Consider the following 25,704-nt stretch of genomic DNA (forward strand, 5'->3'; position numbering starts at 1 on the left):
CTGGGAGTGATTTGCCTTTTATTAACATCGGCAGTAAACTCCTGCTGTACAAGGCTGTTAATTAGGCTATTAGTACAAGGCTGTTAAAATTTCCCAGTCGCTGAAGCCTGGAAGACTGCCTGTGGTCACAGATGAGAGCTAGTGAGGCTGGGAGGCTGGTCCTGGAGGTCTCTCAGATGTTACCTGTTGGGGATGCAGGCTGTAGGGCAGTTACCCTGAGTAGTGTGTGTGTACATTTGTACGTAAAATTTCATTTATATGTGTGTGTTAGACTTGGAACTTCTATTCATTTGAACTGAGGTAGGCGTTCTTTTTAGTTCTGGTTTCCTTAAAGCAAAGTCAATTGTCTGCAGATCTTGCTATGTTCCTGTTTTAAAAATATATCTAATACTGATGTAAGAGCTGCTGAATGTTTAGGTTTCTATCATCCTCCTGCTCTTTTCTTCTTCTGGAGTTGGTGCTTGTGTGAGGAAGGAACCTGAGAAGTAATAGAAGTGAAGATGACAGCTCAACAAGTGAGCTCTTAATTTATAGACTAAAATGTAAAGGTCTCTCACAAGCCAGTGCTTATAAGAAAGCTGGAATTGGAGTAGCTTCTGAAAGATTAAGGTACATGCTGCAAGCTCTAATTTGAAGAATATACTCTTATCTTTAAAAATATAATGGAAAAACACAGTCTTTGTACAAAGTCCAGTCCAAGCAAAGAATATTGCTTGTTCTTTGTTAGTTATTGGAGCTAGGGAATATTCCCTTATCTACCTTAAAGAAAAGTTGTTGTCCTTAATCGTTAATATTTTGTGAAGGTTGTCAAGTATTTTAGGTTTGCTTTTCAGTTGTTTCACTAAGTGCTTTTTTATGTGCATTTCACACTAAATAGGAGTGTTTCAGTTGTGTTTTGTGCATTCAGTATCATGTGTATAAGCTTGAACTGTTTGAAAGAGGAAAAAAAAATAACCATGGTATATTTAAGCTCTTGGGAGAAATGAAAGAACACAAAAAACTGTGCATGAGGCAAAAATGGCCAAATAACTTAAAAATATCTCTTTCACTTTCCAAACCTCTTGCTCAATGTCAGTGGTGGGTGGTGTTGTTCTTTCCCCCCTCATCTTTCCTGCTGTGGACTGGAGAAAATGAACACAGCAGATTGGATGGCTGTGGACAGTCATCAGTTTAAAGTACGGTTACTTGGGTACTCGATCCACCCGTTCTGGGAGACAGAGGTCTTGACAAAGCAAACTAAAAATTCAGGGTCTGACATCATCTCCATGACCATCTTTGTTCTCCCTGGCTGAGTTCAACTCCCTCATTGTGTGCATCCATCCTTCCTATGTTCACCTCCTTCTTTAAGTATGGGAGAGGAGGAGCGGGACATGCATCATTTTTGTGTGCTTGTGTTTTCCAAAAGTCTCCTAGAATAAATGGAATTTAGCAAGGCGCCAGTGGAAGTACAAATAGACTAGGTGAGTAGGCACAATGATTGAGGCCTGTCTCTTGAGTATGCTGCTTCTGTTTAAAAAACCCAAACCAACCCCTTCCCCCCCAAAAAATCCTCAGAAAAAAAGAGGGTGGGAGGGGAAGGGAGAAATTAGAAGACTCAGATATGTTTATTGCATTGGGAAATAATTCTTTGATCTTCAGGGAGCTGTGTAAATTTAGGAGAGAAGAAAGGTAATTTCTAGTTGCTTTTTTTTCTGAAGCAGAGCCTCAGGCTTTCTTCCTCTCTCCCCCCTGCCTCTTTGTTTTCCTCCTTTATTATCATCAGACTTTAGTTTCTCTGAAATGTTCTAGTCTCAGTGCAGCCTAAGAGCATTCAAATAGAGTATCATACACACCTGTCAGACCATGGGCAAATGATAAGGGGATGCCAGTATATGAACCATAGGAATTACCTCTTTGATGTAATGACACCTCAATCATCTTAGGAGAGAACTTTGGCTGCAGACAATTTTGTAAGTTCCCACTTGTAATAGTATATTTGTTGCTTAATTTGATGTATTTTTGGACTTTTTATTACATGGAAACTCAACCGATGACTTTTTTCATAATAATTTGAAGTATGCAAACCACATGCATCACAACAGCAAACCTCTGTTTTAAGGAAAAAGATTAAGCCTGTTAAATTTGTGATCAGGCTTGTCTTCTCCATTAATTTTTGGTCAGGGTTGTCTTCTCCCTTGGAATTCTGCATGTCCTTTAAGTGTTGGGATCCAGATCTGTTGTGACTGGGGACAAATGCAGCAAAGTCACTTGGTCCACACTGCCTGCCCAGAGAAGAACAAGATGAATGGCTGGAGGATATTACTTCTGAAACTAACCCAGCTGGACTTTCAAGAGCATATCTGATCATGGCTTTAGAAAACAGGGAGTGCTAACATAATTCCAGAGCTGTGCTGATTTGTATCTTAATGAGCATCCATGTTAATGGAGGAGGGTATATGTATCCTGTCTCTCCCTGCATGGCAGCAGCACCGTGCACCATGGCTGGTACAGGAGTAATTTCAAATCAGTTGTGCAAGGTGCTTTCTTTTGTGTTTGCAGTGAAGTCACCATGGTTCAGCTGTATGTTGGCCTAGAGAAGACAGCCTTAGGTCAGAGAACAGTCAAATATTGCCCATTGCTCTCTGCCCTATGTCTTCTCAGACCCATTAAAGTCCATTTTTTTAATTTCCTGGACTATTACTGCTTTATGGATGTTTTGCTTCTTCCCGGGATATTGAATAACCTAGATATGTCCCCTTGTCCCATCTTGGTTACTGCAAAAATTAACCCTGTCATGGCTGGAACCAGGACAGTTACTATATCTAATTTTGCAATTGGTATTCATTTAGGGAAGAAGTATGATGGCAAATCCAGTGCTGACATGCTATTTTGCATTTCGTTGTGGAGAATGTTAGAAAAGATCAGGTGCAAGAGAGCAATCAGTTTTAGTTGAGATGTTTTATTTGTTGGGATAATTCATAACTCTGACTTTGTTACTTTGTTCACAAACAGTTTTTAATAATCTTATTCTCCAAAGTAGTTGCTTAGTTACTGTATAGCAGTACCACAAAACAAAGCATACAACAGTATACGATGCTATCAACAAGGTAGATGTAGGGATAATCTGTTCAAATGAGTAAATGCCTCTGCAATCTTAGATATGCTGTCAAGCTGCTGTTTTAAAGACTTGTTGCAGTGTTAGAAGCTAGGGGTTTTGTTGGGAGATGCCTTACAGAGTTATGAATTCATTTTGGTTAGGTGATTATAAGTATATCAATTTGTTAAAATATTTTATTAAAAGTATTTGAAAAGTTTATTATGGAACTTTATTTTAAGAGCTCTTCATTTGCCTTGAAAGAGTTTTCATGAATCTTTCAATAAAACTTCAAACTTTGCAGTATTGAATTATTTCGGTGAAAGATATATAAGCTTAAAAAAAAGTGTTCACAAGTAGTAGGACTTCAACTGGTATTTTTGCTGATCTGTAGTTTGTGAGTTTGTTACATTAATTCTTTCTGTTTTAATATAGGCGTTTAGATGCTAACCATATTACTGCCATACCAGAAGACAGTTTTGAGGGTCTTGTGCAGCTGCGTCACCTTTGGTTGGATGACAACAGTTTGACGGAAGTTCCCATCTATCCGCTCAGCAATCTTCCCTCTCTGCAAGCCTTAACGCTGGCTCTCAACAAAATAACACACATTCCTGACTATGCATTTACAAACCTTTCAAGTCTTGTTGTTCTGTGAGTATTGTATTTCATAAGTCACTTTGCTTTTCTCCTCAGTAACAGTTTTGATTAATCTAGGGTGGCATGGAAAATGGTTTTTTTGCTATGTTTTAGCTCAGTTGACTAGTAACAGCCTCTACTGCCAACATGACGTGATACCAGGTATATTAGAGAACCCACTGAAGGTTTGCTGAAGACTTTCTCCTAAAAAAAAAATCACATGGGCTATGGGTAGTGAGATTTGATTTCTGACATCTCCTTATATAATGAATATTTCAAAACAATGGTTGTCAGAGAAAGCTTTCAGAGATACTAAATGAAGAAAAATTTCTTTGTTTTATCTGAAACCTGTTTCTTTGTAGTCTTAAAAATCTCCAAGGAATAGTGTCAAAAATTAGTTTGATTTCTGTGTTTACATAATATTTTTATCCCATTTCTGAATAGTGATTAAAGATTTAAAATAAGTTGTCTTGACTGCAGGCAATCTATTATGTTTCCATATGAGGGTGAAATACTCCGTCTGGATGTGAAAGATATTCTTCTGTGTAATCCACCCCATACAATGGGTTTTTTTCCTACACTACTTAACTCTCTTGATTTCATAGAAATACCTGTTAATTTGTTAACTTATATTAAATCATTCACTTGTTTTGGTTTTGCTTTTCAGACATCTTCATAATAATAAAATAAAATCTATAGGAAAGCACTGTTTTGATGGATTAGACAACCTTGAAACCTTGTAAGTATGTTTCTTAAAATAATTAGTAGTCAGTGTTTGTCTCATTCTCAGCTTAATCAAGGTTGCCATACTGGTATGAAGAAAGTTTTGCAAATCAGGCGTATGTGCACTGTGCAATACATGCCACTGACACTTTGATCCAGCTCAGGTTTCAGAACTGAAGGCTGGTATCAGTGCACTGCTCCACCAAAAACTAATTAACCACATTGAGAAGCAGGTAAATATTAGCCTGGGTGAAATGTCATGCTGGATGATGTGGCTCTAATGTTCCTGTCCCTGGTCTAGCTGGTGTATCTTTGCGTAGCACTCTGCTGAGTCAGGTGGATAGATCACAAGTGTTTGAGTGGCCCCATGAGTGATAAGGGACAAATACTTGTTGCTCAGATTTCCTGTAGGGCTAAACATAGATAGGATACATTGCCAAAGCTGTTGTGCGACAACAGGAGGTTTCCGAGAGGGCCTCAGAGGGCTGTTGCTCCAGCGCTCCTTGTCCTTAAACTCCAGAGTGCCTCACTGGCAAGGAATGGCTTTCAGCTGCTTGGGTTACACTTCCCATTTCCCTTCAGCTCAATCAGTGAATGTCTAATAAGCAGTATCTCCCTCAGGAATGCATTTTTTTTTTAATGCTTTGGAGAATGCTAAATAAGTGAAACTAATGAAGGAGGGCAAGAGCAAGTCAGTGACAACCTCTTAACATGAGGAGCTTGGGTGAATTCAGAAATGCTGCTTACTTCATCTTGTCATCCTCTTACAACTTCAATTAAGTAATGAGGTGCTGTGTAAATAGATACAGCTGATGTAAGACTCTGAAAACATTTTTTGCCCTTTATAAAGAAACCCTTTTGCAGAGGTCCTGGCATAACTGCTCGAATAGTGACAAGTTAACTGAGAATTCAACACATCCCCATCACCGATGTGTCATGAGGTTTCTCTGTGCTTCTAATCACTATTTATAATTGGTTTTGCTGCAAGGCCTGCTTTTACATAATGGCTTATTTACTGTTTGTTTTATAAAACCTGGACAAAATGTATTCTTAGTAAGATGATAATGAAGAGTAGTCATTTGTATCTACTTTTTAAAAAAATCTTTGAAATCATAGTTCATTTCTGTGTAAATTCTGTTGAAGAAAAACTGTGAGGTATTGAAAAATACTGAGCTTTGCTGTAAGGAAATACTGTTTGACTTAATATGAATAATCCTCTGGGTAATATTACATATCTTACCTAAGTTACTAGCTGGTTATAAAGCATGTAAAACATCAGAAGACTAAATCTAAGTTGGAGTTATTCTATGGCCTAGTTAAAGGTGTTCTGAGAATGTTTCTCTTTCATTGGACTGTCTTAAACAAAAATTATTTTGACAATTCATGGCTACTGTTAAAAATTTTATAATATTCTTGCTTTGGTTCTTCTAGGGATTTAAATTATAATAACATGGTAGAGTTCCCTGAAGCCATAAAAGCACTTCCTAGTCTAAAGGAGTTGTGAGTATTACTTATTCTCCCTTTTTACCAGCTTTCTTTCTTCCTTTCCATAAATAAAAAGGGGGAAAAAATATCCTGGATTTAAGAATGCTTGTCTCATTATGCAGGAGCCTAAATCAGGCTAAGTTATGTTAAGTGAAGCTATAATTTAAAACAAAATATAATCATCATCTAGAGAGGGCATGTGTTGCAAATTATTTTGGAGTTACATAAGCAGGCAATTTATTCAGGAGAATCATTAGCATAGATCTTAATCATGAGATGGTTTTGGCCTCCAGTAGCAGATTAAGGACTCATTGATCATACATACTTTCCTTGTCCCCTCCTTAAGAGATGAGTAAGAAAAGTGAAAGTACAGCATCATGCTTGGTCAAAATAATTTCTTTCAAATGAAATATTTTCAGTTTAGTTGATGTGCAGTAGACCGAAATCATATCTTTGAAGTTATTCCTACAGTTTGACTTAGTCCTATTGCAATCCTGGTTATGGCAGGATTGGGAACTGCGTAGATGTGAAGAAAATGACTACTGATTGAATTTGCTGGCAGTATAGTTTTAAATGTTGGGTTTTTCTTTGCTAATATCTTTAGGGGATTTCACAGTAACTACATTTCCATGATTCCTGATGGTGCATTTGCAGGAAACCCCCTTCTAAGAACGATGTAAGTAATTTTCATCCATCTATTTTCAGCCTTTAGCAGACAGTGACTCTAAGAACAACCACTGAAATGTGTTTTTCATTTCCCAGACATTTGTATGATAATCCTTTGTCTTTCGTGGGGAACTCAGCATTTCAGAATCTGTCAGATCTGCATTCCCTGTAAGTACCTTCTTGACAATACTGTACAATAAATGGGTATGTAACATTGTGGCTAAAACTCAAAATAAATAAATTCTCTGACTCCCTCTTATGTTAGAGTGGTTTTTTTGTAGTAAGTTTTAATAAATTTTATTATTGTCGGGAATATCTAGTTTCTTAAGAAGCTCTATTAAATATGCTCTACAACTTTTTTTTTAATTACCTTTCATAAGATTCATAACCCCAGGCCAGATGCTCAGATTCTTAGTTAAACAATCTGCAATATGTTGTTGGTGTTTTTTTAGCAGGGATGTACATGGTGAGAATGCTTTGCATGTTAGTGCATGTATGCTCTTAAAAGATACCACTTCTGGGGCTGATGAATAAGCAGAATGAAGTGAGACTTTGAACTAGAAACTACACTTTTTGTATATGTATTGATAGCACTCTTTTCAGTTTGATGAATTCCAATTGTTTGCTCATGGAGGAGTAATTTATTAAGCAAATGAGTAGCATAAGAAGCAGTGAAAAGATTATCTTTCACACACTATTCAAGTGTAAAATTTAAGAGCAGTAAGAATGTTAGAATGTCTCTTTGGTGTAAATATCTATCTACCTGATAATAAGACTGAATGTCACAATTCAATTTCATAATAATTCACAGCTCATTTTCATGGTGATTTTTTTTAGCGTCATTCGGGGTGCCAGCATGGTGCAGTGGTTTCCTAATTTGACAGGAACCATAAATCTGGAGAGCTTGTAAGTGTCTTCTGCAGAAATAAATTCTTGGGTTTGCCTCTTGTGAAGTAATTGAAATATGATTAGTGGATCTGGAGAGCAACTGCATATATGTTCTCTTCCTGTCAATAAATATAATGATACAGTTTTCCTCACTGGATACCTGGGAGCCACTGAATGGTTTTTTTTTTTTAGTGGGGGAACCTGAGAAAAGCCTATGAAAAGGCCATTGATACTAACCCCCTCTCCCGGAACTGAAAAACAGAAAAATTGTCTTCCAAAAAAAACAAACAAAAGATTTGGTGGGTGAATCTAGCACCCCAATAGCATTCTGCTCTTATCTATCCTTGTTATGCCATCTGTCATAAACAACACAACCATTTATATGTGTGGGTTTGTTGGGTTTTTTTTTCCCACAGAACTCTTACAGGGACCAAGATAAACAGTATTCCTGTTAATTTATGCCAAGAGCAAAAGGCGCTTCGAACTTTGTAAGTATACATTATGTGTCTCTCTTCATACATCAGAATGTTTGGAAAGAAACTTAAATCTAATTTAAAGCAAAAGTATTGCTTTGAATTTTTAATCCTAGTAGTTCTACCAAAGTTGGAAATCTAGATTGTTCAAATCAAGATTTTTGGCAGATTTGATGTAATGCATTACATTCCTAAACAAAGTCCCCTTTATAGGATATGCTATATTTTTTTCATCTGTTATGAGAGATATGTAAGGTGATGCTGCAGAGACCAATCTTCAAATTCGTTCTGCCACCATTCTTTCTTAATACAACCGTAGTCATGTACATTCAGAGGTTAAAGAAGAGTTTAGATATAGTGCTTTGACTTTTTGTGTTCAGGAACAGAGGAGGGAGCATCAGGAACCAAAAGAAATGGAGATGAGAATTAGGAAGAAGATAGCAATACAAAGGCTAGACAGAAAAAGCAAGTGAGCATGTGTTAAAATTAATGCAAAAAACCCCAACCTGGTAACTGAAACCGTTAGGAGGATAGGGACAAACCATGTTTGCAAAGGATACATGCAGGAAAATGTGGAATAAAAGCAAATCCTGAAAAAGGGAGGAGAAAAAATACATTCTGTTTGATAGAAGAAAAACAGGGGAGAAAGAATGATGAGGTGGGATTTATTTTCAAACAGCCATTTACCTTTCAAATAAGAGATTTTTTAAGATTGTTTGCTTGTTTCTAGTCTTTCTTTGCTGTATTGTTTTGCAGAACATTTTGAGCTTTCCTAGCTTTGCTTAAGCAGTTACCAGCACACTAAATTGGCACCAAATTTGTGCATTACATACAACTTACCCAGTTTGTTGTAAAAAAGCAGGTTATGAATAAATTTTTTAGATTATAACTCTCAGAATTCAGGGACCTTTTACTGTATGTTTTTAGGGTATGTGTATACCGAGATGTAGAGTTCATACTTGTGATCCCATCTGTGATTTTCTCTAAACTACCCTTAGTTTTTCAGCAGAATGGTACTAAGAGGATGATTTTTCTGTCAATCTGTTTAATAGTTATAAGTGATGAGATGTTTCAAGTAGAAAGGAGTTGATCTAAGCACCCTTCTTCCATTTTCTGTTTTGAAGGGACTTGTCTTATAACAATATAAAGGACCTCCCAAGTTTTAAGGGCTGCCATACCTTGGAAGAAATGTAAGTAGAAATAAGTGTTTATTTTTATAAACTCTGTAGTATTCTGAGTCTACACCTCTAGAGACTTTTTTTCTTCATGTTTGATCCTAAGTTTCAAAAATTAAGGACAAAGAGAGATAATATGATCTCATATGATAAGTGTGCTGGACAGAGAATTCAACCACTTGTGCTTTCCTTAATTAGCTAATGCTTAATTATTCCTGTGGCACAAAAGAAATGAAAGACATAGCTTAATCCTGCATGTCATAGTAGTATTGCTATGCACATAAATGGAATGGTTAGAACATGCCTCAAGACTCCCTGAAGAATGGAGTAGAGTTGTTTTAAATTTCAGTATGACTCTTCAACATTCCCAAAGTGTTAGTTTTAGCTTGCAGGTAATTCAGTCGACATTTAATAGTCTCTTCTAAATTAAATGAGTTGTGAATTGGGATTGGGCAGACGTGCCATGAATGTGCTTCATGGTTGTATTAACATAGCTGATGCAAAATACTTGGCAGTCTGCCTACAAGGGGAAATGAGTAAAATCTTGTCATTGATAAGGCTTAAGCCATATATTAGCAGACACCAAGCTATCCCTTCATTTGAAACCAGCTAATAAAGGTTCTGTTTCTGCTTCTTCCCTTTGCAGTTCCTTACAGCATAATCAAATTCATGAAATTGCAGAGGACACCTTTCAAGGACTATCCTCCCTTCGTGTCCTGTAAGTGCATATATAGCTGCATGCTGAGTAAAACAAGATCATGTTTTTGATTCCCATGTAAACTGATGTCAGGATTTGGTGTTACAAATTTGATTGATTGCAAAAGGCCAGCAGCCAGTTTCAGCCCTGTTCCTTCTAGTCTCCATTTTATTTTTCTAGCCTATAAAGATACTTTGATAAATAGGAGATCTAAAAACTGAGATTTTTTTCAGTGGTCCAGTATTTTACATTGTAACTATATTATTTCATGATATAGTATTTGTTGGAGAAATCCTATATGTTTTCCTCAGGAGGAGCAGATAAGTAAACAAAATTATCCTCTCCCTTTACAACTCAAGCTATATTAAATTACCCAGAAAACCAATCCAGAAATTGACAGGTATTTTAAGAAGAATGTTATAATAAGTCATGGCGGTCCAGCAGAAGCTGGAGCTGGATTTGAAATGCAACAAAGCAGATGCTCTTCTACTTGTTCTTTTGTTGTCTTCCCCTATCTCTGCCAACATGTCCTGCTGCCGATGCAATTGTCACCAAAGTGGTCATCCTGGCACCTTCATGCTGGGAATAGGTGATGCTAGAGCCAGGCTCTGCCTTGTGAGCACAGGTTATGCTGGTAGCATCAGAAAGGAATGGGAGATGGATTCTACTTTGGCAATGAGGTGAAGCAGGATACAGCTGCCTTACCAAGGAATTTGGCTGCTATTGCACCTGGCTGAATGGAAAGAGAGGGGATATGTTCTTCTTTTCTGGTAAAGGCATGATATATTTGTCACCTTAGCTTTTTTTATCAGTACAGTGGCTGTTACATTTGGTGAAACTGCCAAATTAATCTCCTGTGGCATTCATTGCAGGGACCTCAGTAGAAATCAGATCCATCAGATCCATAAGGGAGCTTTCATCACTGTTGAAGCGCTTCTTAACCTGTAAGTAGGCTGTTCTGTGTAGTCACCTCCTCTCTCTGTCATTAAACTGTTGAGATAATAAATATTTTTAGCTTAAAAGTGATGTGTTCATAATTTGTTTAATATCTGTGAATCAGGAAGGCTCTTGCTAGCTGAATATATGCAAGGCACACTTCTTTAGAGTGCCTGCTGCACTGACAGGCATTTCCAGACCACAGCCTCATATGAGAGTTAAGGATCTTCTGACTTACTTTTTAACATGGTCTTAATTATTCACATTCCAGAGACCTAAGTTTCAATGAGCTCACTTCAGTTCCAGTTGAAGGATTGAATGGACTGAACCAGCTTAAACTCACAGGCAATTCTGAGTTGAAAGAAGCCCTGGCAGCAAAGAACTTTGCAAAGCTCCGGTATGTTGGTAAATAACACCACAGAGTGCTTGCAGTACCAAGCAATGTGATAATAAATGAAGCCAGTGTAGGTAGTACTCATGACAAATAATCAGGCCCTTTGCTGAGTCCTGTATAATCTCAGTGTTGGTCTATATAAAGGGCATCTGACTGTTATGGTATAGAAGCCATTTGCAGATAATTTTTTTGGGATCTTTTATATTTTTCCTCCACCACTTCTCAGGCAAGATATCATCCAACTTGAGAGTACTGCTTTGGGTGGATTTCCATTTGTTACTGAACTGAGCACGTCTGTCTTTCACAATGTGGAAAACAGAAGCAGACAGGCAGGTGTCTGATTACATAATCACCATGCTTTATGTATATATTCTTGGAGGCAAATGATAAGAATAAAAATAATCATTCAAATGGAAACCTGTAATTGATGTTTGTGGGAGATGGGTCAGACAGTGATGAACTGTTTTCCATTTTACAAAGATTTTTCTGCACTTTAAGAAGAAGCAGTCTGATATTCCTCCTAAATATAGAGAATTCAGGATAGTTGATATTGTAGTCTTGAGTGAAAAAAATTAGATTCTGGTCTGCTATTACCTCATTGTTTATGTGGATTTTTAGAACTCTGTGTGAACATGTACTTCTTCTCTGCCAGAATAATAGTATGTACCATTTCTGCCAAACATGCAAAAAATAAAAATCTTATTTTGGTATCACAGAATGAAGAGTGAGAAGGAAAGATGTAGCACAAGGTTTTGGTCATCTGGGAATTAACTTTCTTACAAAACTGTTACTCTTTAATTAGCTTACTTAATTAGTTTTCAGTTAAATTTCTACAGCAATGCCACAAACCCTGATCAGAATTTGGTTTGTATACGGAGTAGAAAGTATAGTAGAGAGCTAAATATCATATCATCTTTGTGCTTCTCACTTGTATACATCACCTGTCCTTTATCTCAGGGCAAGAGTTCATTAGAAATGGTTATACCTGATCCAATTTTAAATAGTTTTTATCAGTGACAGTGAGAAAAAGACTTGAGCTTAGCACTGAAGTGTGCTACTTAAGTATTTTTAATAGGTGGTAATCTTAATTTTGGTTACAAAGTTTAATGGTCTTCCTTGTTCTGCCTGTATTTCAGGTCACTCTCTGTGCCATATGCTTATCAGTGCTGTGCATTTTGGGGTTGTGATTCTTATCTAAATTCTAATGCTGAAGATTCCAGTCACCAAGATCAAGGTGCCTTGACGGACCATGAGAAGGGTAAATGTTTCATCATACTCAACCAGTAGTATTGTTTTGTACCAGACTAGAATAACAGTGTATGTTGCCTTTGAATAAGGGAATGAAAAATGTAAGTCTTTATAGGGATACAAAAGCAGTCTCTGAAAGTGCGTAGCAATTCCTTACAAATCAGCAGTGCAGTGTTCCTTCTAAACATGTGAAAGGTATGTTGCACACTGTAAGACTTGCCTGTCTGAAAAAAAGGTAATTAAAAAAAAAATCAAACTGCAAGTATTGCTTCTGTCGTGGTTTTACTGTTCTCAGTGTTTCAACCTGTCTATTCAGACAGGACTTGTCTTTCCACTGTCTGCTTCAGGCTCCATAGATCTTTCCCCAGTGATCAAAGATGTTGCTTTGTTACAAAGCCTTGTGAGCAGCAATTTCTGCACTGACCATCTGACCTTATGTGGTAAACCAGAACAACTTCACTTGTCAAAAGGCTCAGGTGTTGGTGAGCTACTTCATCCTAGGCAGCTTCACTGCCATTTCACGTATTTTTCTTCCTACAATTGACATGTTTTTCACTTCTACAGCTGATGCAGATACTCCAAGAAACGTGAAAAATGATGAATTGGGACAGACTATTACTCACTGTACACCAGCAACAGGTAAATCTTACAATGTGCTTTAGCCACACTGAACTTCATGTGTGGTGTTAGGCAAAGAGTTGAGTGCAGAATTACATCTTTCATTCCTGGTAGTCATTCTGTACACAGAAGATTAAATTCTACAATGCTTTGGGCACAACTTGATTTGATGTCAGTGTTGTTTTGGATGAGCAATCACAAAGATTTGACTTAGCTTTAGCCACATAGCACTTTACTGGAGAACTGTGCTAGGAAAAATACAGAAATTTCTTTCCAAAAGCAGAATAATCATGACTGTAATGCTAATATTTGGAGTCTGCTGTGTTTAATGCACTGCCCCCAAATTCTGCTTTATTTTTGCCAAGGAGATGTCTGTGGAGCAGACTGTATGAATGCTTATCTGTTTCAGTGAGAGTTCAGCTTGTGCTGTAATAGCTTAACTCAAACTGCTATCTATCACTGGTGGTTTTAATGAAGCTTGATGTCTTTCCAGGAGAGAGGATAAAGAACACTCACATGATCTGTTCCCCAGCCCTACTATAGCCACGTTAACTGTGAGCAGAGGGCTATTACAAGTACCTGCAGTCGGCAGTAGCATCTTAAACTGCTAAAGACACTTGTGGAGTGGTTAGTCTTATTGGCATACCAGATTTAGTCCAATTCAGGCTTGAACAGTCCAGGAGTGGTAAAAGTCTTTGATCTTGCAATGGATATTTTCATTCTAGGCAGCTTTGTTTCTGCCCTTCTGCTTCTCTTACTCAAACTGCAAATTTCCGTACACCATTCCATTCAGCTCCTGAAGGACTTGCTGTGGTGCCTCTTACTTTCTTGCCTTTGCCACAGACAGAGGATTCCTTCCATACATCTTGCACCCTTTTGTCTGCATAAACAGGAACATATAGATGGGGGGAACAGTATGCTTCCAATAAAGTTACTTCTGGATGAGCAGGAGTTTTCCAAGTCTTATTTCTTTCTCTTTTCCTAACTACTATTTTATGTTACGAAAATCTGTTTATCTTTTGAGCTAGCTCTGGCTTTAATATCCAGAATATCACAAGGATTTCTTGATCACAGCCAAAAAAACCCTGTAGTCAGAACATCAAATATATTATTAGTGTAATTGTACATCATCTGAAAGTTAATTTGTTAATGGTGCTTATTTGCTTTTGATCTCCTGTTTACAGAATGAGAATTGAGATGGTGTGTTACATGGGTTAAACTTGTAAAGTCTTTAGCTCTTTCTTTTTGTCCATGCCAGAAATGCTGTAGTAGAAGAGAAAAGAGAAAATAAAGAGCTTGCTCTACAAGTTCACAATTTGCCTTGTTTTTCACTAGTCCCTCTCATACTAACAAGTCTCTATGCCATGCTGCCATTTAGTCATAAGATACTCCACCTGTCATGCAAGTTCCGAATCATTGCTCAGCCTGTAGATCCACTTGCACTTTTCCTAAAGAATGGATTGCTGAACAGTGGTGCTCAAGTAGCTCAAGTTCACTGAAACATCCTTCTGAGCATGAATTTTTGCCCCCTCCTAGCATGGGCTGGGAATATCCGTGAGAGAGGAGGGTAACTTGTAACTCAAAGGATAGCTAGACTTTGGGAGAAAGACAGACAGGAAAGGGTGGTGGCTTTTATTTGTCTAAAGTACAGCTACTGGAAAAATGGCTTCAAATTGATTTTTAGAAGCAGAGAATTGACATTTTAAAATTTTGTAAGTAGGAAGTTGTTTTTATTTTTAAGTAGATCAGCTTAGCAGGTATTGTTGTGTCATATGAATGTATTTTAAAATTAATTATTCTGTCATTGATGTTTTACTTGGGAATACCTGCTAAAAAGGGGTTTTACTCCTGATTTTCTGATAATCCAGTGGGCTCCATTATTTTGTGCCCATACATGAAGCTTGATCACTTAAACAACCAAAAAAAAATTTTTTTTTTTTTTTTGCTCGTCAGTTCATTAATTTCTGGAAGTTGCTTTAGGCCTTGGGAGATTTTTGCACTGACATTTAATCATTCTTGGCAGTTCTGTTCCTGCCATGGTAGGGATGGATTGTCCTTACCTTTCCCCTGCCTGAAGGAAAGGCATGTGCTGCACAGAGCCAGGGTCCCAAGCTGAATCCAGCTGAGAAGCTCCAGCCTTTGCAGTTTGGCACTTTTATTCAGCTCCCTGAGTGGTCCCCAACTGCAGGGAGGGATCCCAAGCTATTGTGCTTCGGACAATTAGCAGTGCCTAATGAGGATATAGGAGAGGTTAAATTCTTCTAATTGTTGCTTAAAATCAGTAGGATTTCCCTATGGAATAAGTAGCAATTAGGAGGATTAGAAGGGTAAGCAATAGTAGTGACCTTTTTTCATTGTCTTGCCTCCTATTATTTTGCTTGTTGGATGTTTTTATTATGTAAGCTGTTTTAAGTGGCAGAAGAAGAAGAAAAATACCATTTTCTCATATGACTTTTCAAGCTCACAGTGCCTTTCAGTGGCGAGAGTGGGGGACAAGGCTTGTGGTAAATTACTGTCCCTATTAAAGCTGATTAAATTGAATTTGTCTGCTGTTCTACACATTTCCTTGTGACCAAAAGTTACTCCAGAAGGCATGTTTGTGAATAACTTTTTGAGAGAATATGTTCCTTCTAATAAATTCTTTTCCCTTACAAGGGGATTGTGAACATTTACTTTTATATTTTTTGTCAACCTTTTTTATGAAGTATGAAATCTACATAAAATAAAAAAGTATTTAGGTGGCACTAATAAAAGCTATTTTGAATACCTAAAACGTAATTAAGTTTGTTTAGCTAGCTTGTTTATACAAAATGTTCCCAAGTGACCATTCACTGCAGTAATTATTATTTCAGGCATAATTAATTAGTAAATAGCTTCAACAGAATAGTTTACTTTCAGCTTCCCTATTTAGCAGTTTAGCTGTGTATTCTATTCATGAATTAATGAGGAGTACGCTTTTAAGACCTTTTCAAAATCTTGCTTATTAAGGCAGAATTTTTTCCTAAATTGGTTGTCCTTCTGTTTGTTTTTTGTTTTCTTCTAGGTGCTTTTAAGCCTTGTGAATATTTATTGGGCAGCTGGATGATTCGGCTTACTGTCTGGTTTATTTTTTTGGTTGCTTTGTTCTTCAACCTGCTTGTCATGTTAACAATATTTGCCTCCTGTACTACATTGTCATCTTCCAAACTGTTTATAAGCCTGATTTCTATATCTAACTTATTTATGGGAGTCTATACTGGTATTTTAACTTTCTTGGATGCTGTATCTTGGGGGAGATTTGCTGAATTTGGCATATGGTGGGAGACTGGCAGTGGTTGCAGAATTGCTGGGTTTCTTGCAGTTTTTTCGTCAGAAAGTGCCATTTTTTTCCTGATGTTGGCAGCTGTTGAACGGAGCTTCTCTGCAAAGGAGTTTATTAAAAAGGGGAAAAGCAATCACCAAAAACAATTTCAAATTGCAGCATTTCTTGCTTTCCTGTGTGCTCTGGTAGCGGGATGCTTACCACTTTTTTATAAAGCAGAGTACTCGGCGTCACCCCTTTGCTTGCCCTTCCCCACTGGAGAAACACCTTTGTTAAGTTTCACAGTAACTTTAGTGCTCCTGAATTCATTAGCATTTTTGCTAATGGCTGTTATCTACACTAAACTCTATTGCAACTTGGAAAAAGAGGATCTCTCCGAAAACTCCCAGTCCAGCACAATTAAGCATGTTGCTTGGCTAATCTTCACGAACTGCATCTTTTTCTGCCCTGTTGCATTTTTCTCATTTGCACCGTTGATCACTGCAATTTCTATCAGCCCTGAAATCATGAAGTCTGTTACTTTGATATTTTTCCCATTGCCTGCTTGCCTGAATCCAGTCCTGTATGTATTCTTCAACCCAAAGTTCAAGGAAGACTGGAAGTTGCTCAGGCGCCATCTGACCAGGAAGAATGGAGCAATAGCAGTTGCTGTCAATGCTCAAGGGGGCTGCGTGACGCAGGATTTTTACTATGACTGTGGCGTTTACACCCACTTGCAGGGTAACGTTGCTCTGTGTGAATGTTGTGAATCTCTCCTTTTATCCAAGCCCATGCCCTGTAAACATTTAATAAAATCCCACAGCTGCCCTGCACTGGCCGTGGTGCCTTGCCAAAGGCCAGATGGCTACTGGTCGGACTGTGGCACCCAGTCAGCCCACTCTGACTATGCGGACGAGGACGACTCCTTTGTGTCAGACAGCTCGGACCAAGTGCAGGCCTGTGGCCGTGCATGTTTCTACCAAAGCAGAGGGTTCCCCTTGGTTCGTTATGCCTACAACATACCAAGAATTAAAGACTGAAAAGGCTTTCTGCCATCAGCTGTTCCAATAAAGTGGTATAATGCTTCACAGACTGTTGCCTGTTTTGACCTTTCAAGCAGGAAGCACTTTTCTAATCATTATTTAGTGTCATTTGTAAAGAAGGGAAGTGGGCAGTAATTTCTTGAGCCATACATTTTTTTAAAAATTAAATCAATTAATTGCCCTGACTGTAAATAATTGGTAAACCAAAATTGTTACCCAATATTTTTACTCTTTTCACATAATAGTGGTTTCTCATATACAGTTTTACATGCTAATGGTGTGTTTCCACATAATACTGCAGTTGTACTTTGCTTCTGCTGGTGGTAAGTTCTGTTGATTCCGCCTCCCCCCCCGCCCCCATGAAAGCACAATATAAAGGACAGCTGCTTAATATTATAGAAATTATTTTTAAATGTGACTTTTCTATAATTAAGAAAAAAGATCTATTGCTAGCTTTGTATAGTATATTCAGCATTGAATCTCAGGATGCATTTTATTGCAGGGCCAAAAAAGGGATTAATTCTCCCATATGTAACTGTGACAGCAATATCGGAATACTGTGTTTGTTTTGTATTTTAGCCAGTGTTCAATTAAAAAAAAAAGTTCGTTGCAGTAAAGTACTTGTAATCCACAATATTCTGCATATTTATCGAAGTAAGAATATTAACAGCTGTCAAGATTAATAGGGTTTAACACATTTTTCCAGTGATGACGCATTACTTCAGGTGAACCACAGCAAATTTCTTCAGTATTATGCAGTCAAGTCATACCATTGGAAGGAATGTCAATGTAGCAGGGTGTTAGCAGTGCTGTCACTGTACACAGCTCATTTCTTTGCAATAAGGCTGGCTAATACTCTGCAGCCTGTTGAATGTTACAGCACTCCAGTAATACCTATGCATAGACTGAGGTTTTAGGAAATAGAGGCAAAATGCAAGGCAATTTGGCAGTAAAAAAGAAAGCGTTTTCCCAATTACTTTACTGACAGTGAAGTACACTGTGCAAAGTCACTGATTTTTCACATAAATCAGTGCAATCTTTTTAAACCATTAAAGTTCCGAGACCCAAATGATTCAAGTACAACCAGTGGTCCAGTTTTTGTATTTAGTTTGTATTGATCATATTTCAAAGTTATTAATGCATTATTAAGTAATTATGTAAGGTTTTTGGGCAATACTAGATCAAGAGTAAATCCACTGCTATCCCAGTTACTCTGGAGAAATTCTTGTTGAGATCTAAAGCTAGATTGCTGGTTTGAGAATTAAACTGTATATACTGTTCATACAATGAATTTTTATCTTTGTATTTTAAGTTATTTGATAGAACCCATGATGGGAAATGTGGCTTCAGTTCATTTTGTTAATTAAAGCTACCTCCTAAACAATAGTGGCTGCCAGTAGCAGAATGTTTAAAATGTGGTTTATGTACTTTTTTCATTGTAAATAGATGTGGTTGTATATTGTCACTATAATAAAAACAGGATCCTTGTATATCAAAATCATGTACTTTGTACAAAGTATGGGAAGAATATTTACTGTATGCTGTTAATTTTGTAAGCCAAAATATTCAAGTGTAAAAAGGGAAGAAAACCATCCCAGAGTTGTTAATTCTTATATTTACACTCATGAATATTACATCTGCAATTAGCATGGAATGTTACACTGAAAGCAAATAAAGGGTACGTGAATACCTATGGTCATTTATCTCTGTTTTTCAAAAGTTAAAGCGGAAAATGGTGCACATGTAGAATTATTGAGCATAAATTATGTCTCATCTGCTGTTGGCTACATGTTCATTCAGGAAAGAACTGCCAGAAAAGCAAGAAAGTTGCCAGTTTACAAGTGGATTATATGATGTCAGAATAATGCTGACTCTTGGCATGCAAAAGGTTAAAAACCTTAAGCAAAGTGTTTGCCCTCTTTTAAAGCAATCTCTTGATTAAAGGTGTTATATGTATTGTGTTTGAGTTGAAATTTTAGTACATTTTGAATAACCATGCAGATTATAATTTTCATATTGATACTTTATGTTGGGAGTTGTGGGGTTTTTTTAAGCCATCATTGTCTAAGAGTCACAACTTGTCCCACATTCCCTCTGTTGGCTGACCTGTCAAAGGTAATAAGAATGCTTCTCAAAAATAACTGTAAATGTCAGCTGCCATTTATAATCAGTAGGGAAGGAAATCCAACCATGAAGCTTCCAGAAAGCCTGTTGTATTTTCAATGTTCTTGAGTACGGATTTATTTCTTCTGTTTTTCAAGCGAGTCTTCAGTGTTGTCGGATGTGATCCATTTGAAGTTCTAGTATTTCACTGTATCTCAGTATGTTTTTGGAGTTCAGTTGTACTAGCAATTAACTCTTTAGTGCAGTCAGCCCAGTGTCTTCCAGCACACACTGGTTATGTCTGCTGCTGGTAGAGGGGAAAGAATATGAGCAGCAGCTACTGAAACCAGCCTGTTAAGAAGCAGTGCTGCAAAACCTGCCTCTCTCAACATGACCATGTGCGTGACCCATGGGCAATCACATAAGGAGAATCCAGACAAATCCAGTTGCCAGGTACTTAATGCCAACTTTCATTGTGTCTTTGCTGGTCAAGGTGATCTCAGGCCAGGGCACAGTGGAATGTTCAGATGTTCACATCCAGTGAGCATTTGCTCCCACTCCGAAAGGAATGTCAAATACATGGGGACAACTTGCTTTAAAGCTGTTTTGTGTTAGCAGCATGTGGGATTTTTGTTACCTATGTACCAGTGGCTTTCTGAGCTGTCACCTCAGCAGTCTCTTCAGCCAGGTAAAGCTTCCTATTTTCAGTTTCGAGTCTGAAACAAGTGAAACCACAAGTTATATCTTGGGGTGCCCACAGAAAATAAATCCTTCAATTTTCTAGAGTCTAAAACTAGCTGAAACTGGTCTTACAGTTGCAATGTCCCATATCTTGCCTCTAGACCTCTCCACAACTGTCATACTGAGCTGCAGTGCTGGATTTAGCAGTCAAAAAGGCTTTACTGTTGACTTTAAAAGAAAAACATAGGGCAAGGAGAGCATTTTGTTGTTGTTTTTCTCCCTTCTGCTGTTGTGAGGAAGCACCTTTTTGCAGGGAGATGGTTACAAAATTGCCAAAGGTATTCCCTATCTTTCCCCCATTAAGAGTAATTTCTTACAGATGGCTATTAATCTGCTCTGTGGCAATATGCTGGGGAGAGCTCTTCATTTGAAATTGAGCCTTTTCATTCTCTTATAAAAATAATGCATCTGCTTAGCAACTTTTTAATCTAGATGCCTTTTGCCTTTTTTCATTTCTTTGCAGTAGAATTTCCCATTTATTTATAAATTCACTCAGAAATTCCAACTTACACAAAGATACTTCAGTAATTCTTTTAGTTTTGATTACTGTTTTTAAGCCTTCAGTTTCAATTTACAGGGTAATATTTTTAATTAAAAGCACAATACAGAGTTTGTTTCATACGTACTCTCAATAATTTCTAATTACGTAAATGCTTTTGATCTTTTACTGTTGGTGTAAATTTATTTTTTTAGCAGGAGGTTTTTTCAGTATTACCTTTCACATATTGTACTGTGGAGTCTGATTTAGCACTAGATTTCAGTTGAAGATGATTCAATAAATAAGGAAATGAAATCTGAAATGGGATAATATATCACAGTTTGCTGTTTTCTGTACTATTGTATACTGTAAGAACTTGGAGGGTGAATGGACATATTTCATATGTTGCACGTATGGCACTACACCAATATAAAACAATATTGTTTAGGTTTTACATAAGAAATACTAGTTAGTGGTCACTGTAGTGTTTGCTATAGGGAGCTAATTTTGATTTGAGGGTAACAAAATGTTGTCTCACTGGTTTCCAGTAACAAAAGCATAACCTGTGTCCTGAAAATTCCAGCCCAAAAATGAGCAAGTAAATCTGTTACGAACTGATGTCTTAAAGGAGAGAAAGACTTTATGCAGAACTATACACTAGCTAATGAAGTGAGAAGTTTTGCTGTTCAAAAGCAGGAGGGCTGGGATCTCCAACTAACATAAAACAGCTGGGCTGAGTGGGAATCCTGCTAGCAATTCACAAAGATGTGATTTTAAAATATATACGTTACATAGAGTTCTTCCACATTTCCCCAGACAAGAGAAATTCTCATCTCAAGGCTCTGTCCCTTTAAAGCAGATGGTTCCACATCTGCAGTCAGCAGAATCTGGGCTGGGACTAGTAGTGTATACAGTATACTGCAACGATGAGAATACATCATACCATGAAGGAAAGTGAAGCAATCCTCTCAGGTTTCACAGCCTCTAATCAAGCAGAACTACACATTCAGGCACAAAAATAGCCAGAAGACAAGTATAGGCAGTGTTTGTTGAGCTCTGACATGGAGTATGAGCCAAGTAGCTTTCTCCCTTACTCCTGTGCCTGACACACTATTTTTCCTTATGCTGGAAAATCTGAAGACTTAAGAAGACTTAAAAAAACTTGAATTCAACTATATTTGGTTCAAATTACCTACTTTTTTCAAGGTTGCAAGTAAAATAGTCTTTTCTTCAACCTTGAAGCATGTCTAAGCCTCTGTTTCTCCCTAAATTTAGTAATTTTTTTTCCCATAGGATTATTTCTATGTTTCTGTGTTCCTTAATGTCTGTTGGGGAATTAGACATGACATCTGCAAGCAATCTACTCTGATTCTTTTCATTAAATCTGGCTTGTATTCATCAAGTTGGCTGGCTCTTGTGTTTTCAGAGACTGAGTTCATCAGATTACAGTTGAATTTCTAAAACTGAACTATTTCATAAACAAGAGTTGGCAAATCAAGGTGCTTAGTGATTTAGAGTAGTTTGTGTCTAGAATTTAGATGTTTTTTATGTCTGCTACTTATGAAATTGCTTTCGTGATATTTTATGTATAAAACATTTTTTCAAATAGTGTGGGTGGAATTTAGCGAATACTTGTGAGAAATTTGTCATGAGCATTTGGGTGTTCAGACACACTGATTGGCATGACCAAACAGACAAAAAGTATAGGTCATCATGCTATTTTTACTGAATTTTACTGCTGTTGCTAGATAGCTCTTAAGTGCTTATTCTATAGTCTATGACAGTGAGCTAGCACTGAAAGACTGAATGTAGTTTCTGTAGTTTCTTTAGTGATAAATTGGGATGATTTTTCACACTGGTATCAACCATATGGGTGTGTATATATATTTATTCACTACATTCAGTTTGCAGCATTTGTTTGCAGCAATTTCTGTGCTTCATTGTGGCAGTTTGATTTTGCCTATGGGTTTTAGCAGTGTTGCCATGTAATTCTTGCCAGGGCAGCGGCTTCTGGCATTCAGTTCACAGAATTAAGGTTTTGCCATCCTTGCAACATGCCATTTATCTGTTTGTTAGTCCTTCTGTGGCCATTGTGGTCGTTGTGTACCTGAACCTGCAGGATTGTTGTTTCAATGCTTTTTTACAAAATTACATTATTTGGGCTCATACCTTTCCTGTGTTAAGTAGGGCACAGTGGCTGTGGAGCCAGCTTGACAAGTTGGGCAGAATGGTAAGAGGAATAATAACAGTATTATTTTATGTTTTCACATCTCTTCAAAGTTGGAATGCTTCTGCCATTCCAGCAACAATGCTTTAATTTCCCAAAGGGTGAACTGGCTTTTGCCACCCTCTCTACGGGCAGTCTTGATGCATAAACTCTCCTTGCTTGTCCCAATGCTAAGGTTTGTTAATATAAGCTATTTGCCCGATATCTGCTCCTGAATCCTGAGAAATTCTCATATTCTTTATAATAGGATAGGGAGGGAATAGACAAGGTCAAATGTTTGTGTGTTTGGCAAGATTGCTGCTACCTTGCCTTGAGACATCCATTTCATAGTTTCTGGCCATCCAAGATGATGTAGGCCTCCATTAGAAGTGAGAGATGCCCAGTGGAGTGAGCTCCAGAATTCGTCAATTTACTGAGACAACATGGGGCTTTTCATGTTTTCTGTTCATTTTTGACTATTGCCAGTGTTCACTATGAGATGGCCTTTAAGGTCAGGGAAGGTTTTCAAGCCTTCCTAAGATGTTTTGAAATTACTTTGGTCTGCAGCCTGTTGAAATACTTGAAGTTTTCCTGCTTGCCATGACATGTGGCTTTGCTCACAGTGCTTGTGTAGCCATGGAGTGAAAAACTTCTATGCTGCTTTTATGTCTTAGCTGCATGCAGCACATATACAAAAGCTCCTGTAAAACCATAGGTTGTTTGTGTTGAGCAAAGCTGAGGCACTGGCTTGTGTAACTTGTATCCTAAGAATTCAGACCAATTTGAAATTTTCTCTTGTTTTAACTTTACTTGGCATGAAATTTAGATTCTAGTGATATTCTGTTGTCTCCAATACTTGAATCATCAACTTAAATTATTTCAACAGGTGTAATTTGCTTGCTAGATAATGTGCCTAGTCATACTTGATTCTTTATTTTATGATAATCAGCTCAACAATCTACCACAAGGGGCTGGAGTTATTTTAGCATAATGAGCATCAATTTGGTGCATAGTGATGCAGTCAATCTTCTGGGGATGCTTAGATCAGAGATGTATTCATGCCTTTTTTTGTCTTTTTCAGCTTGCTGGAAAACAGTTCTGTATGGTCATCTGGTGATCAGTGATGCAATAACATTTGTTTTTTTCTTACAGGAACCATAATGTTATTTCTCCAACCTGTCAAAACTGCAGTTCCTTGTGAAATGGTAAGCTAAATGCAGAAACTCCACCACTGAAAGGGGGAAATCCCAAATCCCTTACACCTCACCTCTGCCTCTCCCTCTCAGTTTGTGTCTGTGTATTCTTGTTGCTTGCCTGGTTTTGGCCTCAGCAGCTGTCTGACACATCCCTGAGCTTTAGCTTGCTCAGACCACAGGTTGTTTGGCCAAATATTTTTCTACCACTTTAGTAAGGTTTTGTGGGTCAGTGAAGGGTTCAGTGAGCAAGAAGGAGGGAGAAGTATGTGCTCCTGAGAGATAGGAGAGATACAGCCTGTCTGGCAGAGAAATTACGGATTTGGGTGCCTGTCAGTCTGCAGCCCAAGCACCAAACATCCCATCTTAAAATTTTCAAATATGATCATTTTAAGCATCTTTTAGGACTGTTAATGATGGCATTGAGATGTCTCCCACCTCATGGCACTCATTTTTGGTGGTGTCTAGGTGCACATAATGGTTGTATAGATTTTATGACCTTTTTGTATCACTGAGCTACTGAAATTCAATTTTTATGGCAAGTCAATTGCCTCAGATGTCACAATTGACTTTCTTGATTTAGACAAAGCATTTTTAATACTTTTTCTTATTTTTCAACTTGCCTGTCCAATGAAAAATATATTTCTTGTTAAACTCACTGAAGAATCTTGGCAAGAACAATTAAATAGCAGCCAAATTTACAATAGTTTTAAAACTTCTGTATCTCATCTTAATGTTTATATCTTAATATAATACTTCTGCTTAGTCAGCCCCAGCAAAATGACTCAAAGTTTTATAAAAATTTACCAACTGTTTATCAGCAGTTACCTTGGTTGATGAAATTTGAAGGTAACAAAAAGCTTTGGTAATACAAATGTGTGTTGCTTATCCTGCTTAAGATTTGGCTAAAAAGGGGGAGTCAGGGTGGCCCAGCATAACCAGTGAGGAGTGACTGTGTTCCTGGGATTTGGAACCCAAATAGAAGACTGACAAAGAATGTAGTATAGGAAGTATAGGAATATATATATATATATACACACACACATAATATATATAATCTGACCTGTTTATTACAGATAGTTGTAGACTCCGTGGAGAATTAACTGATGGAGAAGGCAAAGGACACCGTTTGCCTAGCAGAGGTGTATGCAAACCAGGTCTTTAGAACTTTGAATCAGAAACAAGATAGTAATTGTGAGGACTGAAATGGGATTTTGCAATTTACGGCAAGTATGGGTTACAAATTTTGACTTGGCTGTTCAAAAATGTTAAGTTGCCTTCTTCTGATGTATTGGGATTGTCACCTGCAGATGAGGTTATTGGTTCCTGCTTATTGAACTGGTACTTGTGCAAAAATGTTAAGTAAGAAAGAACAACTGTGAGGAGTTCCTATAGATTAGCATACGCGTGTCAGTGATCACCCTGGAGAAGCTGAGGGCCAGGCAGGCAGTCCCGGACCTGCTTCCTCTCCCGGGCCGGGGTGCCTCCGTCAGATCCCATGTGCTGGGAGGATTCGACTCACTGGTCAAAAGCGTATCAGTGGCCGCCGGTTCTGACTCCGTCTTGTCCCGGTGTCTCTTCCCAGGCACTGCCCTGGCCGCACCGGACGGAGCAGGGCTGGGCGGGCACTTCCACGGGTAGGGCGGAA

General features: G+C 37.8%; 2 protein-coding genes across 3 annotated transcripts in view; both read left to right on the plus strand.

Moving 5' to 3' along the window:
• The window catches only part of LGR4 (leucine rich repeat containing G protein-coupled receptor 4), a 53,679-nt gene extending 34,650 nt beyond the window's left edge, over positions 1 to 19,029 (plus strand). For both annotated transcript variants that reach the window (XM_017726380.1, XM_017726379.1), the window contains 14 exons: positions 3,509 to 3,724; positions 4,377 to 4,448; positions 5,864 to 5,932; positions 6,522 to 6,593; positions 6,680 to 6,751; positions 7,421 to 7,489; positions 7,888 to 7,959; positions 9,069 to 9,134; positions 9,766 to 9,837; positions 10,689 to 10,760; positions 11,024 to 11,149; positions 12,283 to 12,404; positions 12,959 to 13,033; positions 16,056 to 19,029. In XM_017726380.1, coding sequence (XP_017581869.1) covers positions 3,509 to 3,724; positions 4,377 to 4,448; positions 5,864 to 5,932; positions 6,522 to 6,593; positions 6,680 to 6,751; positions 7,421 to 7,489; positions 7,888 to 7,959; positions 9,069 to 9,134; positions 9,766 to 9,837; positions 10,689 to 10,760; positions 11,024 to 11,149; positions 12,283 to 12,404; positions 12,959 to 13,033; positions 16,056 to 17,332 — 2,452 coding nt within the window. In that variant the 3' untranslated portion in view covers positions 17,333 to 19,029. The remainder of the gene's footprint in view (positions 1 to 3,508; positions 3,725 to 4,376; positions 4,449 to 5,863; positions 5,933 to 6,521; positions 6,594 to 6,679; positions 6,752 to 7,420; positions 7,490 to 7,887; positions 7,960 to 9,068; positions 9,135 to 9,765; positions 9,838 to 10,688; positions 10,761 to 11,023; positions 11,150 to 12,282; positions 12,405 to 12,958; positions 13,034 to 16,055) is intronic.
• A 799-nt stretch (positions 19,030 to 19,828) lies between these two features.
• CCDC34 (coiled-coil domain containing 34) overlaps positions 19,829 to 25,704 on the plus strand; it is a 28,184-nt gene continuing 22,308 nt past the window's right edge. Inside the window, exons 1-2 of the mRNA XM_017726286.1 lie at positions 19,829 to 19,891; positions 25,452 to 25,693. Of these exons, the coding sequence (XP_017581775.1) occupies positions 19,829 to 19,891; positions 25,452 to 25,693 (305 nt within the window). The remainder of the gene's footprint in view (positions 19,892 to 25,451; positions 25,694 to 25,704) is intronic.

This window comes from Corvus brachyrhynchos, unplaced genomic scaffold (genome assembly GCF_000691975.1).
Source record: "Corvus brachyrhynchos isolate BGI_N302 unplaced genomic scaffold, ASM69197v1 scaffold281, whole genome shotgun sequence".
In the NCBI taxonomy this organism is placed as follows: Eukaryota; Metazoa; Chordata; class Aves; order Passeriformes; family Corvidae; genus Corvus; species Corvus brachyrhynchos.